Source organism: Rhinopithecus bieti, unplaced genomic scaffold, assembly GCF_001698545.2.
Source record: "Rhinopithecus bieti isolate Rb0 unplaced genomic scaffold, ASM169854v2 scaffold_37314, whole genome shotgun sequence".
NCBI classification, from domain to species: Eukaryota; Metazoa; Chordata; class Mammalia; order Primates; family Cercopithecidae; genus Rhinopithecus; species Rhinopithecus bieti.
In genome coordinates, this window is record NW_016816196.1 from 87,412 (window position 1) to 103,355 (window position 15,944).

Sequence of the window (15,944 nt, forward strand, 5' to 3'; positions counted from 1 at the left end):
ACTTTCCCCTCCAGCCTCCTCTAGACTCCTCTAGCCTCAGCTCCTCCAATAGAGTCGGAATCTTGCTATTGATTCAGCTGGCTGAGGGTGGAGAAAGGCACTGACCTTTGTGGAGTACATCCCTTGTTCTTCCTTATCATCCTGATTCTCAAATTTCAAGGGAAATGGGGCACTATGATCAATCTTGGTAGGTATCTACAGAGTTCCTTCAGAGAGCCCCAGTTTTGAACAGAGCCCTCAGTTGAGGTAAACTACTAGGACTATAATTGATGTCCAAAGTACCCTGTTCCTATTTTTCAAAATTACAAAATAAAACAAAACAAAACAAGGAAACCAAAAATCCAGATCTAGTAAAAATGAGAAAAGTCTCCGTATTTGTCCGTTCTCACATTGCTATAAAGAACTACCGAGACTAGGTAGTTTATAAAGAAAACAGGTGTAACTGACTCACAGTTTCACAGTCGGTACAGGAGGCATGATTGGGGAGGCCTCAGAAAACTTACAGTCATGGCAGAAGGTAAACGGCGAGCAAGCACATTTTCACATGGCAGCAGGAAAGAGGGAAGGGGGAAGTGCTACATAATTTTAAACAGTCAGATCTTTTGAGAACTCACTCACTATCATGAGAACAGCAAGGGGGAAATCCACCCCCCACGATCCAATCACCTCCCACCAGGTCTCTCTCCCAACACTGGGGATTACAATTCAACATGAGATCTGAGTGGTCATGCAGAGCTAAACCATATTATTCTGCCCCAACCCCTCCAAAATCTCATGCCCTTCTCACATTTCAAAACCAATCATGCCTTCCCTAGAGTCCCCCAAAGTCTTAACTCATTCTAGTATTAACCCAAAAGTCCAAGTCCAAAGTCTCATCTGAGGCAAGGCAAGTCCCTTCCACCCATAAGCCTCTACAACCAAAAACAAGTTAGTTACTTCCAAGATACAATGGGGGTACAGGCATTGGGTAAATTCTCCCATTCCAAAAGGGAGAAATTGGACAAAAGAAAGGGCCCATAGGCCCCATGTAAGTCTGAAACCCAGTAGGGTAGTCATTAAATCTTAAAGGTCCAAAATAATATCCTTTGACTCCATGTCTCATATCCAGGCCACACTGATGCAAGTGCCACACACACATCTGGGCTCCCAAGGCCTTGGGCAGCACGGTGTTTTGGTTCTGCAAGTTTGGCTGCTTTTACAGCCTGGCATTGAGCCCAGCCTGCAGCTTTTCTAGGCACACAGTGTAAGCTGTTGGTAGATCCACCATTTGGAGTCTGGAGGTCAGCAAACCTCTTCTCAAAGATCCACTAGGCAGTACTCCAGTGGGGACTCTGTGTGTGGGGGCTCCAATCCTAGATTTCTCCTCTGCACTGCCCTATTAGAGGTTCTCCATGAGGCTCTGCAATTGCAGCTGACTTCTGCTTGGACATCCATGTGTTTCCATACATTCTCTGAAATCTAGGCAGAGGCTTCGAAGTCTCAACTCTTGTTTTTGTGCATCTACAGACCCAACACCACGTGGAAGCCACCAAGGCTTGGGACTTGAAGCAATGGCTTCAGCTGTACCTTGGCCCCTTTTAGCCACAGCTGAAGCTGGAACGGCTGGGATGCAGGGCGCCATGTCCTGAGGCTGCACAGAGCAGTGGGACCCTGGGCCCAGCCCAGAAAACCTTTTTTCCCTCCTAAGCCTGCAGGCCTATGATGGGAGGGGCTGCCACGAAGGTCTCTGAAATGCCCTGGAGGCATTTTTTCCATTGTTTTGGCTATTAACATTCAGCTCCTCTTTACTCATGCAAATTTCTGCAGCCTTGAATTCTTCCACAGAAAATGTGTTTTTCTGTACAACCACATGACTGGGCTGCAATTTTTCCAAACTTTTATGCTCTGCTTCCCTTTTAAACAAACGTTCTAGTTTCAGGTCATTTCTTTGTTTATGTAAATGATTGTAGACTTTTGGAAGCAGCCAGGACCCCTCTTGAATGCTTTGCTGCTTAGAAATTTCTTCTACCAGATATCCTAAATCATCTCTCTCAAGTTCAAAGTTCCACGGGTCTCCAGAGACACAATGCCACCAGTCTCTTTGATAAGTACAGCAAGAGTGACCTTTACTGCAGTTCCCAGTAAGTTTCTCATCTCCGTCTGAAGCCACTTCACCCTGGACTTCACTGTCCATATCACTATCAGCATTTTGGTTGCAACTCTTCAACAAGTCTCTAGGAAGTTCCAAACTTTGCTTCATCTTTCTGTCTTCTGATCCCTCCAAACCGTTCCTACCTCTGCCCATTACCCAGTTCCAATGTTCCTTCTACATTTTCAGTTATCTTTATAGTAATGCCTTTATAGCAATACCCCACTCCGGGTACCAATTTTCTGTATTAGTCCATTCTCATGCTGCTATAAAAAACTATCTGACACTGGCTGGGCATGGTGGCTTACACCTGTAATCCCAACATTTTGGGAGGCCAAGGCAAGCAGATCACGAGGTCAGGAGTTCAAGACCAGCTTGGCCAACATGGTGAAACCCCATCTCTACTAAAAATACAAAAATTAGCCGGGCGTGGTGGCATGTGCCTGTAATCCCAGCCACTTGGGAGGCTGAGACAGGAAAATTGCTTGAACCCAGGAGGCAGAGGTTGCAGTGAGCCGAGATCACGCCACTGCACTCCAGCCTGGCAACAGAGTGAGACTCCACCTCAAAAACAAACAAACAAACAAACTACCTGAGACTATGAGATTGGGTAACTTATAAAGCTAAGAGGTTTAATGGGCTCACAGTTCCACAGGGCGTACAGGAGGCACGACTGGAGAGGCTTAAGAAGCTTTAAAATCATGGCAGAAGGGAAAAGGGGAAGAAAGCACATCTTCACACGGCAGCAGGAAAGAGAAGGGGGAAGTGCTACACACTTTTAAACAACCAGATATCACAAGAACTCATTCATGATCATGAGAATAGCAAGGGGGAAATCCCCCATGCAATGATCCAATCACCTCCCACCAGGTCCCTCCCCCAACACTGAGGATTACAATTCAACATGAGATTTGGGTGGGGACACAAAGCTAAACCATATCAGTCTCTTAAGCAAAACAGAAAAAGTGTATGATTAATATAAATGAAGCTAAATTAGAAATTGGATTGGGGATTAAGACAACTATAATCTGTCTTCTGTCTCCTTCCATCCCTTTGTCCTCATGCCCACAAGCCTCAAACTGTACACTTCCTTATGTTGGCCTTGCCTAGATTTTTTTTTTTTTTTCAAAAAGTCAGGGAACAAACATTATGGCAATGACATATATATTAGAAATACGTGGCCGGGCGCGGTGGCTCAAGCCTGTAATCCCAGCACTTTGGGAGGCCGAGACGGGTGGATCACGAGGTCAGGAGATCGAGACCATCCTGGCTAACACGGTGAAACCCCGTCTCTACTAAAAATACAGAAAACTAGCCGGGTGAGGTGGCGGGCGCTTGTAGTCCCAGCTACTCGGGAGGCTGAGGAAGGAGAATGGCGGGAACCCGGGAGGCGGAGCTTGCAGTGAGCTGAGATCCGGCCACTGCACTCCAGCCTGGGCGACAGAGCGAGACTCCGTCTCAAAAAAAAAAGAAAAGAAATACGTAAGAACGAATCATATGAACCCAGGAGGTGGAGGCTGCAGTGAGCCGAGACCACACCACTGCACTCCAGCCTAGGTGGCAGAGTAAGACTCCATCTAAAAATAAATAAATAGAATTAAATACACAAAATTATATATACATATATGAAACATTTCATATACATATGTAAAATGTTTCATATATATATGAAAACATTCAGATCTGGTGGGGCTTAGAGTAATTTTGCCGTGTGGGAGAATATACTACAGCCAGGCTAGCAGAAGTAGTATAGTTTATAATCTGGAAATAACCTTTAAAAGCAACAAGTTCTGGCTGAGTGTGGTGGCTCATGNGCGAGACTCCGTCTCAAAAAAAAAAGAAAAGAAATACGTAAGAACGAATCATATGAACCCAGGAGGTGGAGGCTGCAGTGAGCCGAGACCACACCACTGCACTCCAGCCTAGGTGGCAGAGTAAGACTCCATCTAAAATAAATAAATAGAATTAAATACACAAAATTATATATACATATATGAAACATTTCATATACATATGTAAAATGTTTCATATATATATGAAAACATTCAGATCTGGTGGGGCTTAGAGTAATTTTGCCGTGTGGGAGAATATACTACAGCCAGGCTAGCAGAAGTAGTATAGTTTATAATCTGGAAATAACCTTTAAAAGCAACAAGTTCTGGCTGAGTGTGGTGGCTCATGCCTGTAATCCCAGCACTCTGGGAGGCTGAGGTGGGTGGATCACTTGAGTCCAGGAGTTCAACACCAGGCTGGGCAGCATAGTGAAATCCCGTCTCTACAAAAAATACAAAAATTAGCCAGGTGTGGTGGCTCAGGCCTGTAATCCCAGTTACTCAGGAGGCTGAGGCACGAGAAAAGCTTGAACCCAGGAGGCAGAGGTTGCAGTGAGACGAGATTGTGCCACTGCACTCCAGTCTGGGCGACAGAACAAGACTCTGTCTCACAAAAACAAACAAACAATAAAGGCAGTAATTCCTAATAATTTTAGAAAATGAAACACTTTATAGATTGTTTAGAAGTCTGGAACACTCCCACCCTCTTCATGCACAGCAAAGCTAAAAGTAAATGTAAATTTGTTCTTGACAACTTCCTGATAATTTAATGAGATCACTTGAGATCCATGAGGACACTCAACATGTCACCAGACTAGCTTTGGAAAACAACAGCTGCAAAGACCAAGATATTATAATCGTATTAGTCTCTTAAGTGTCTTATTTCATTTCCTGGCCCTGTGGTTGACATATAGTAGGTGTTCAATAAATGTTTGTTGAATTAATGAGGAGAAAGCCACATATACAAAGTCCACTTTCTCGGATTCAATATTGTGTCACAGAGATAGGGCATGTCCAGAGTAGTGGTTTTCAAAGGGAAGTCCCCAGACCAGCAGCATCTCATCCTCTGGAAACCTGATAACAATACGAATCCCCCTCTCCATCCCACACAGAATTGGAAACTATGCAGTGGGTTCAGCAGTCTGTCTTAACCAGCATTCTGAGTGATTCTGGAGAGCCCAGTGAAGTTTGAGAGCAATCTGTCTAAAAAGATCCCTTAATATGAGGTGTTTTTCTAACCTCACATGCTAGCAATAACAATTCTATACCTGTAATTCCTTTGCCATTTCACTGAGAAAGGCCCTCAGATAAGACTTTACCAAGTTTTACTGATGAGGGTTTAAGGTGAATTCAATGGCATCCAGACAAGAAGAAAAGATGTTTTCAGCCTAAGGGAGCCAAAAAGAGCAGGGATTCAGAACCTCAGAGACTACCCATAAATGAATACAGTCTTGTGTGTGACATTCAGTCATGAATTTGGGTAAGGGACAGAGAGGCCCAGTAGCCTTGCCTTTGTTTAGTGTCTGATTTCCACGTGCCTTCCTGAGGGAGATTATGCGGCCTTTGAGACTCTGTTGTAGGAACATGCTCTCCCTGTCAAATGGGAGACATCTTAGCCCTTTATGATCATAGCATTGCTGTCTGGCGAGCTGCTTGTACTCCTTTCCAAACACAGGCGGCCCGTGTGAAGTGATTCTGTTACCTGGATCTGAGGTATAGTCTTGCCTGTTATAGTGATCTTGCCCCAAACAAGCTCAATTTCATGTATCATTACAGGGTGACCAACTCATCTGTTTGCCTGGGACTGTCCTGGTATAAGCACTGAAAATCCCACATTTTGGAAAACATTTCTGTCACAGGAAAGTTGAGATGTTTGGTCACTTTAAGGATTAACGTTTTCAAGAATAAAATATAGCCTGAGTTTGCTTTCCGACAGCTGAATTGCTGCCAAAACCAACAAAATTTAGTGATGAGAGCAACTGGAAAGGTAAAGGAAAATAATGAAGTAGATGGCATTAAAGAAGCTGCTAAGTGAAAGAAAATGGTATGATTTGCTCAGGAGCCGTGGCTAGACAGGCCATGAAAGATCTGAAATCAATCACTAATGCCCGATGCCAGGTTCCACATGCTCTCTGGTGGCTCTACCACATCCCAACAGTGTGCTTTGCCAACTATGACCCCCTCAGGAGGCCAGTAGAATACTGCTTGCTACTTTTGACCTTCAAAAAGAAATGTGATTAAGGTCTACTCCCTGTAGATGGGAAGAAAACCCAGGACAGGGGTAACTCTTAGGTGAGGTATAACAGAAAACCCAAGGGCAGGCAGTGAGGGTTCTTTAACAAGCACAGGTCACAAGGTTAAACTAAAGCTTGTGTACTTTACATTAAGAAAATATAAGTAAAGGACCTGGCATGGTACCTAATATAGGTACTAATATACTACATACATTAGAGTTCCTGTTCTTTTATTCACAGGGGATTTTCTCAGATCTCCCTCTCAAACCCACTTCTTTTACTGCCTAAAACAATGCTTAAAACCTGTTTTTTAGACCATAGCAAAGATGAAAAAGGAAAAAGGAGAAGAAAAGTATGTTACAAAAAGTCAGCTCATTAACAACAGCAAGAAACATCAGCTTTGTGTTGAGAGAGGAGAAATTAAACAGAGAATCTGGCACATTAACTAAAAATCATAATGGTCAAGGGTCATTTACTGCAAGGGTAGGTGGCCCTATTTCACAACGGCCTCTGAGGATTGCTCTGCATTACAGCCCAATGTGATAACTGTTAATAATCATGCCCCTAGATACAAAGAATAAGGAGAATTATGTTTGTGCACTCAATATGAAAGGTAATTTTAGGTTTGAGAGAGTTTCAGCTGTATGGAAAATGTACTTACACAGACGATTTCATTTCTTGATGATGTCTAGTTCGTTCTCAACTCCAAAGCTGAGGTTATTGGTAAAATCATAATCCAGATCATGCCACTCACTGGCCTCCCATTTCACTGAGACTAAACCCTCACTACTCACAAAGTGAACCTCAGACCAACAATATCAGAAACCCCCGCAAGCTCATTAGTGCTGCGGAATCTCAGAGCCACTCAGACCTGCTGAATGAGAATCCTCATGGTATCCAGATTCCTAGGATGTTTGTTAGGACGTTAAACAGTACGAACCTGCATTATCTGGCTCCTCTTTTCCTATGACTCTACTTTTTGGCCTCTCAGCTCCAACACGGGGACTTCTACTCTTCACATAGTCCATTCACATTCTTTCCTCCAGGCCTTTATCATGGTCTTCTGCCAGGAACGCTCTTCTCTTAGACATTTACATGGTGAACTGGCTCACCACCCTCAAGCCTCTACTCAAATCTCACATTCTTAATGAAGCCACACTGTTTAAAAATACAACCACCCAGGCCGGGGGCGCGGTGGCTCACGCCTGTAATCCCAGCACTTTGGGAGGCCGAGGTGGGCGGATCACAAGGTCAGGAGATCGAGACCATGCTGGGTAACATAGTGAAATCCCGTCTCTACTAAAAAAAGAAAAAATTATACAAAAGTTAGCTGGGAGTGGTAGCGCATGCCTGTAATCCCAGCTACTCAGGAGGCTGAGACAGGGGAATGGCGTGAACCTGGGAGGCGGAGGTTGCAGTGAGCTGAGATCATGTCACTGCACTCCAGCCTGGTGACAAAGCTAGACTCCATCTCAAATAAACACACACACACACACACACACACACACACACACACACATATATATACATACAACCACCCAAACTCACCCTCTACACTTGGGCTACTCCTTATCACCCTTGCAGTTGTATTTTCTCCCCGTAACTCTTTACCCCTCTAACATCCCACATAATTGACTTATTTGTCTGCTTATTGTTCATTGTCTATCTCCCTCTGCTACAGTGTAGCATCATGTGGACAGGGTTTTGATATTAACACATCCAAGTCCATAATTATTTTCTTTGTAATTCATTTTTATTGTATTCCACAAAATTATCAGACTGTGGTAAAATGGAAAACAACCAACCAAAAATTAGTCTTTTATAAAAGTTTTGAGAAATACTTGTCAGTTTCTGGCACACAGAGTTAATAATTATTTTTTGAATGAATGAATGAATAAATAAATAAATAAATAAATAAATAAATAAATAAATACATAGAAGAACGAATGCCTGAAGTATAACCATTTACACAGTAAAACCAGATAAGGTCTGTATACATTGTTGTCAGTCCTGTTAAATAATTTCACTGCTTACATTAGTGACCAAGTGACTAGAATTATGCACTTCCCAGGTATATTGTGCTTTTCTCTTAATGTGAGCAATGAGTCGTCCCACATGGGCCAGTTAGGGACACTTGTTATACTCTGAAGACATTTAAGGTCCATATTTACAGACTTCTTTGCATGGCTGCTCTAAGCTGAGCTTGAGATGGAGTAACTTTAGATTTATTCCCTGCCTCTCATTCTCACCTCACCGACCCCTTCTTAGAATAATGAAGTTAGGCCTCACTGCAAGTTAGAAGGCAAACCTTCTGGATATTAGTATTTTTTTAAACCGAAAAGGTCACAATATTCTCATTCAACCTTTCACAAAAACATGGGTTAAAATAATGGGTTATTTAAAGCACAGAATTAAACACAAAGGTATAATTTGCTAAAATGTTGCTTAAATAATATATTCTTGTTTCTACAACTGATAATATAAATGAAACAGAAAAAAAATTTTGTCTTCATCTTTGTTGTTTTCTAAGATCAAGGGGAATTCGATTTACATATAATGTTTTCTCATGTCTTCATGTCTAAACTTTCTTTGCTTTTCCTGCCCAAAACAGCAATAGTAACAAAATGAAATAGCTTGGATTATTTTAATTTATTCCACTAGTACACTATATCTATTTGGAGGTTGTCTCAGAAACATTTACTTTGTTCTAGGATTGTTAGAAATACATTATAAAATTCTTCTCTGATTCCTTACTTAGGTAAAGTTTCATTTCATTCTTGCTTCCATTATGTTTCATCACCACTTTGGATGCTCAAGAATTCAATTCGAGACCTAGGCTAGGTTGTGAGGAGAGAACTCGTAAATGGGAAGACATGATTCTAAACAGTTTTAAATCTAGTAGATGCATTAAAGTAACTATAAAACAAAGCAGGATGTGATAAGTATTATAAGAAAGAATAAAAGAGTAGGGAGCCATTGTGGTCCTTGAAAAATGGAGAGGATTTTGAAAAGTATATGAGGAAGAAGGACATGTGCAGTAGAAGAGGCAGCATGAACAGTCACAGAGGAGGGAAAGAACATACCAGACATGTTCAGAGAAAACAGAATAGTTTGGAGATTCTGAAGCACAGAATGAAAAAGAGAGAGCAGCAGAAGTTAGAGATAGAAAAGAAGATTAGGACCAGAACAGAGAAAGCCTTGAAGGTCATGCTGGGATACTAGGGAGTCACTGAAAAGTGGGGAGGGAGAGAAGGTCACGATTAGGATTTTGCTTTAGAAATCTTAGGTTTCTGTTAGCATAAGATAAACTAAAGGAGAATGGAGGCAGGAAGACTACTTGGGATGCTGTTTATAAGAGTGTAAGGGGCAGTAATGTTGATGGTGGCAGACCCAATAGAAAATCATTTAGACTGCAAGGGAGAGACAACTCTAGAAAGAACGTGCATATAAGCCATTTATAGCAAATCAGATGTGTTACTTATTAATACATTTGACTTTTTAAGACACTTTCCTAAAGAATGGGAAAGATTATTGTAATCCAACAAGTCTCTTTTCTTTTAATAAATATTAATTCAAAATGTAATGTATTTGTACTTCCCCAAACTATCACACCAAAACTTAATGTCTTACCAAAAGAACTTTATTTCTCTACCTAGTATTCATGTTCATAGATTAACTTTGTATTTATATAATATCAATAACAATAACTACCATAACAGCAACTGACATTTACTAAACCCTTACTATGAGCCAGACACTATGCTATGTCCTTTACTTACACTAGCTCATTTAATCCTAAGTGAAACCTCTCAGATATGCATTACTATTTCCTTCACTTTACGTGAATAGGTACTAAGGTAAGGAGTTGCTACATAGCTTGATTAACACAGGATACCCAGCCAGGCGTGGTGGCTCACACCTGTAATCCCAGCACTTTGGGAGGCTGAGGCGGGCGGATCACGAGGTCAGGAGATCAAGACCATCCTGGCTAACACAGTGAAACCCCTTCTCTACTAAAAATATAAAAAATTAGCTGGGCATAGTGGCGGGCGCCTGCAGTCCCAGCTATTTGGGAGGCTGAGGCAGAATGGTGTGAACCTGGGAGGCGGAGCTTGCACTGAGCAGAGATTGCGCTATTGCACTCCAGCCTAGGTGACAGAGCCAGACTCCATCTCAAAAAAAAAAAAAAAAAAAAGAGAGAAAACACACACACACACACAAGACCAGAGATTTGAATCCAGGCAGGTCTGATGCCAGAACCTGCCAGTATGGTTTAGCTATTCAACCATACTTAAAATTTTTCTTTTCAGGAATTACATCTATTTAAAAATAGAATACCAAGAGAGAACAAAACTAGATAGGACAAATGGAAAAGAAATAGCAAGATGATAGATTTAAACCAAAACATATCAATAATCACATTAAATATAAATGCTCTAAACACTCCAATTAAAATATAGAGACTATCTGTTTGGATAGAGAAAAGTACCAACCAAATTCTTGCATAATGAATTTTGCTCCATTATACTGTTTTTCCCCTAAATTCTCTCCTCTTTTTTGGTACTACTTTTACCCCCACTTCATTGTGACCTTATTCCTGAATACTGTCTGGCTATGAGGAAAATATTTCCTTTGTCAGGTTTATCATTTACTACACATCCATTTAAAAGGTTCTGCTATAATGGACTCATCCTCTTGTCTCTCTCCCCAAAAGTTTAAGATCCATATAGACTGACTGAAGTCATAACACATTTATTATGCATTTCCCACTTTATACTGTGCTACTTTGTCACTGATAAACAGGCTAAGAAGAAAACTGAAGAGATCTGAGAAATTACTTTCTATTTCAGAAAAATAGATGAGGTTGACATTAAGTGTAACATCAGGAGCATTTCTTTTCTTGGAAAGGTTCACGTAGTCCTTAGTATCTTCTAGCTTGTAAATATTTCTTACAATTATGTTTCTATTTTATCTTCCAGAAGCACTGGTTATAGCTGCATGCAAACCTGAAACTGACTTTTACCATATTTTGTAGCAAGAAATTTAGAAAATGAGCCAGAAATAGTTGTTTCCTAAAGGCATGTCTGTCTTCTTGCTCAAAGAATGGCCATGTTGCCAAAAGGGCAGAACTACTTTCTAAATCCATATTCTTTATCAACTCCTAGATTTCGACCCTGCATGATCTGCTCCACTAAAAGCTGGTCAGCTGTTTATCTTCCCTTTAATAAAATGAAATTTTAGAACAGTTTCCTAGTTTAAGGTTAAGTAAATGGAAAAGCATGGACTTTGATATTCATTATCTTAAATGACATGGGTACATGGTAAACTGCTACCTTTAATACAAGTTTTACATCCAGCATGTATGGCTTCCCAAAAGTTTTTGCCAACATTTGGTCATATTACTATCTAAATGAGTCCTGCCCAAAGTACGCAAACAAGCAAATGGTAGAAGCAGCATGCAATTCAAAATGTTCTTCTTACCAGGTTTTTGAGGGGCTCCCCAGAGACTCAGTCCTTGGTGATCTGGAGCAGGATGGCATATCCGAGAAGACAGCAAATCAGTCCCAGAAATCGAGTGCTTCAGAAACACCCAGTAAGAGAAATATTATTATTATCCTCTGATGAAACAGCCTTAAGGACATGGCTTCTATTTAACGAAGGGGCACTTAACCCTGACTAAAAGCAAGAGGCTACGTATATTGGAGTCATTTGTAAGTTGCTCCTGTCTTGCATAGAATTGAATGGAGGTCCTCTCCTCGGGGCAATTAAAAGCCAAGTCTCAACATCTTTTGCTTCATTCATTTATTTCTTCCTCAGAACGAGTCAACCTAGCTTCCTGTTAAATTAATTATAGTCCAGAATATAAAACAGCTATGTGCTGATTTTCACCTATACTTATTTTTTATCTCTAAGAAAGAAAAAATAAAACCTATAGGAAGGTATTAATCTGCTTAACATTTCTAAGTACATCATCCAAAGGATTTTGTTTTTTTAATCTTACATATGCTCAGCAGAGTTACTGGCAAAAAACTGTACATTTTCTTCATTTCATCCTTTCAACATCAAATAGTAGGCAGCAAAAATTGGATCAGACTTCAAAGCCTGCTGTGGGCTCCAAGTCACAGAGAGACGCCTCTATTTCACATATTGAATTCGAGCAGGATATCAAAGTGCTACCAAAGAACCTCAGGTCCTTACTCAAAAAGAGGCTCTAACATCTGTAGAGAGTGGAGTGCACAGACAAATCACCTCAGGGAGCAGCTAACGTTTATTCTCAGCAGCAAATTTCCAGGCTTTTGATTCTCTCTCCACTGTACCTCCCTGTCTCTCTACTGAACCAAAGTTCTTTAGCAAGCTCGGCTTTTGTCTCAAAGACTTCAAAATATCACTAACAGTTTCAAATTTGGATGGCCCAACCAAGCAGCCACAGACAAGCTTCATGCCTATGAACTTGAATGAGTCTGAAGGAATGACACACAGTTACTTTGGAATCATGATATCCAGCTACCTTGTTTGCATGTCCTGCGAAGATATCGCACCCTTTTGGAGAACTCCGGGCTTGTGAATGCCTGAAAAGATAACAATAATAATAATTTCAAAAGACTTGAAAATAATAATAGCAAAACTTAAAGAGGATTGTGTCAAAGATGTATCAAAACATACTCTTTATGCTTCCATGGTTTCCCATTTCAGTCCTTGGTTAAAAGGACATGGTCACCTTAAGAAAATGAGTCCTACTAGGTGTTGCTCCTACATGTTACACACATTCACAGTCTGCCTGAATTCCTAAGATCCAAGAAACTGCTCCTTTTAAAGTTGTGTGATTGGCTTTGGTTTAGTGAGCTCTAATGGGCTTCCATAATCTTTACCAAGAAGCCAACTAAATGGATGCTAAGGCTACACTTCCTGCACAGCACATGAATCACATTCATGGCTACAGAATTTAAAATGGATTCTGTAATCAAGTAAGTTTGGGGAATGTTAGGTTGGGCATAGTTTAAAAGGTTTCCTTACTGCAGGAATAATCTTTTAAAATTACAATATACATTTATGGATCTCTATAGTAAAGATCCAGGGGGGATGCAGGGTATCCAAAAGTAATTTGACCAAGAAGCTTAAAGTGATAACCTATTAACATCTAGTAAAATTGTAATCCTTCATGGAACAAAGTTTGGAAAAATCAGTTGGTCTGGGTCCCCGATTTTTTATAATCAGAACATGTTGTATAAGAGTGTGCTTATAACACACAGATAAAATAGGAGCCCCTCATAATGCCTTTCAGATGGAACCAGCAGGTGGAAAGCACTGAGTAAAGAAGGGAAATCTGTGTTCTGACCCCTGCGTCACACACATGCACACATGTGACATGCATGACACAACATGTGACTTTGGGTAAGTTTCTATAGTATTCCTGGTCCTAGTTTTCCTCATCTATAAAATGAGGAGATTGAGATAAATTATTCCTAAGGTCTCTAACAATTTTTTATTATTAATCTTATTCTTTACTTGACAAATTCATTTCCATATATTTATTTGTGGATATTACCTTAAAAATATATATTATAAGCAATATTCCCATTTAAAAATTATCACATCAGTACCTGGAAGGAGGGGACTATAATTCTATATTTATTTGTGTGTATATTTGCTTATCATATGTCTCCCACAATGGAATGTAAGCTACATGAAGTCAGGGACTGGATCTGCTCTAGTTCACGCTCTATGTAAGTACCTACCCAGTGCCTGGTACATAGTAAATGCTCAATAAATATTAACCATTTGAATAAATAAAACAATGATTAGTCAATCCACAAAATGTGGGGCCATGTAGTAAGAATACTCTTACTATTAAAATTAAATTAACTATCATTTATATACTACTTCATTTTAAAAAATGCTTTTAAGTATTTAAGAAAGCTTCACAACAATTTGGTCTAAGTACTTTAATTGTATCTATTATATGGATGAAGAAAGAGGTTCAGAGAGGTTAAGAGATTTTTCCCAGGTATCATGGTAAATACCTGGTAGAACGAAGGCATTTACCCATGTTTGTCTGACTCCAAATCCTCTGCTCTTCCTCTGAACCACAATATATTCTATACCCTTCAGTATCTAAGCATTGGCCCAAAGGACTCACTCCTGTCTGGCCTAGGCAAGTCCCAGTAGCTGTAACACACCTATAGGATGGGTGGATTCTAAGATCCTCTAGGAGAAAGTCTAAGAAAGAGAGTTTAGCTGTTGAATTACTGCCAGGCCTCCAATTGATGCCTTTACTGACCCCTCAAAAAATGAACCTCTTGACAACTCCTCTAGCTTGTGTGGCTTTTCAGAATCCAAAGTCATTGGTAGACACCTCCCAACTCTCCACAGGGAATCGGCTTCTCTGTTTGATTCCCTCTTCATTCAAGCCTTTGGAAGAATCCAAGGCAGCTCAATGTAATGTTTGTGTGTGCTTAAGAAAAGTCAGCGGCAGAGGTCAAGGAGTAGTGTCTACAGGCAAATAAATTAGAAAATACTAGATTAGCCTACAAAATTAGCCTAGGTTTCTTTCCTGAGAGGCTTTCTGGAAACTTTAATTTAATAATATATTCAATGAGACTTCAAGAAAGGAAAAGAATGGGAGACATTTCCTAGACATTATTTTAACAATGGACCCTTCTCCTCTGTAGCATGTTGAGGCACACTACTGATTCTTAGAACACATCTTGCTTTTAAGAAAATAGTACAAGCCAGTTTTCTTTAAAAATCTAACTTCCTCAACTCCTTTATAGAGTTTTTTTGTTTTTTGTTTTTTGCCTCAGGGATATGAGACTGGATAATGCTCTGCAATCCATCATTACCAAAATAAGGTAAAGCACAATACTAACAAAAAGCCGTGACTCAAGCTTACAATCCCAGTTACTGGGGAGGGGCAGGTAGGAGAACTGCTTGAGCCCAGGAGTTCAAGATTAGCCTGGGCTATATAGCAAGACCCTGTCTCTATTTAATTGAATTTTAAAATATTTTTTAAAAGAAAGAAACAAAAAGCCAATGCTTATTGCATGGATACAGACCACCAGGCACCAAGCAAAGCATGTTACATACTGCTGACAGCAACGTGGATTGGTTCTTTTTGGTTTTTGTTTGTTTGTTTGTTTTTTGAGATAGAATCACATTCTGTTGCCCAGGTTAGAGTTTAGTAACATGATCATGGCTCATTGTAGCCTCGAACTCCTGGGCTCAAGTGATCCTCCCACCGCAGACTTCAAAGTAGATGGGACTACAGGCATGTGCTACCACCACACCTGGCTAATTTTTTATTATTTGGAGAGATGAGGTCTCACTATGTTGCCCAGGCTGGTCTCGAACCCCTGGCCTCAAGCGATCTTCCTGCCCCTGCTTCCTAAAATAACCTATTTTTACAGATAAAGGAGTTAAGCATCAAGAAGCCAGTGATTCGCTTCAAATCATAACTGGTAAGCAGTATACCATAAGACTATGGTATACTGACTATGGAAAAGGCGATGCCAGAGAGAAATTATCAGGCCAAAATTATCAATTGTTGCTGGGTGTGGTGGCTTACACTTGGCATCCTAGCACTTTGAGAGGTTGAGGCAGGTGGACTGTTTGAGTACAGGAGTTGGAAACTAGCCTGGGCAACATGGCGAAACCCTGTCTCTACTAAAAATACAAAAAACTAGCTGGGCCATAGTGATGTGCACCTGTAGTCCCAGCTACTCAGGAGGCTGAGGTGGAAGCATCGCCTGAGCC

At 40.6% G+C, this 15,944-nt stretch overlaps 1 protein-coding gene across 1 annotated transcript in view; it reads right to left on the bottom strand.

Moving 5' to 3' along the window:
- Window positions 1–11,541: 11,541 nt before the first annotated feature.
- Window positions 11,542–15,944, bottom strand: part of MYO3B (myosin IIIB) — a gene marked incomplete at its 5' end in the record, with an annotated part of 364,721 nt that continues 360,318 nt past the window's right edge. The window contains 2 exons of the mRNA XM_017854464.1: window positions 11,542–11,772; window positions 12,703–12,763. Coding sequence (XP_017709953.1) covers window positions 11,542–11,772; window positions 12,703–12,763 — 292 coding nt within the window. The remainder of the gene's footprint in view (window positions 11,773–12,702; window positions 12,764–15,944) is intronic.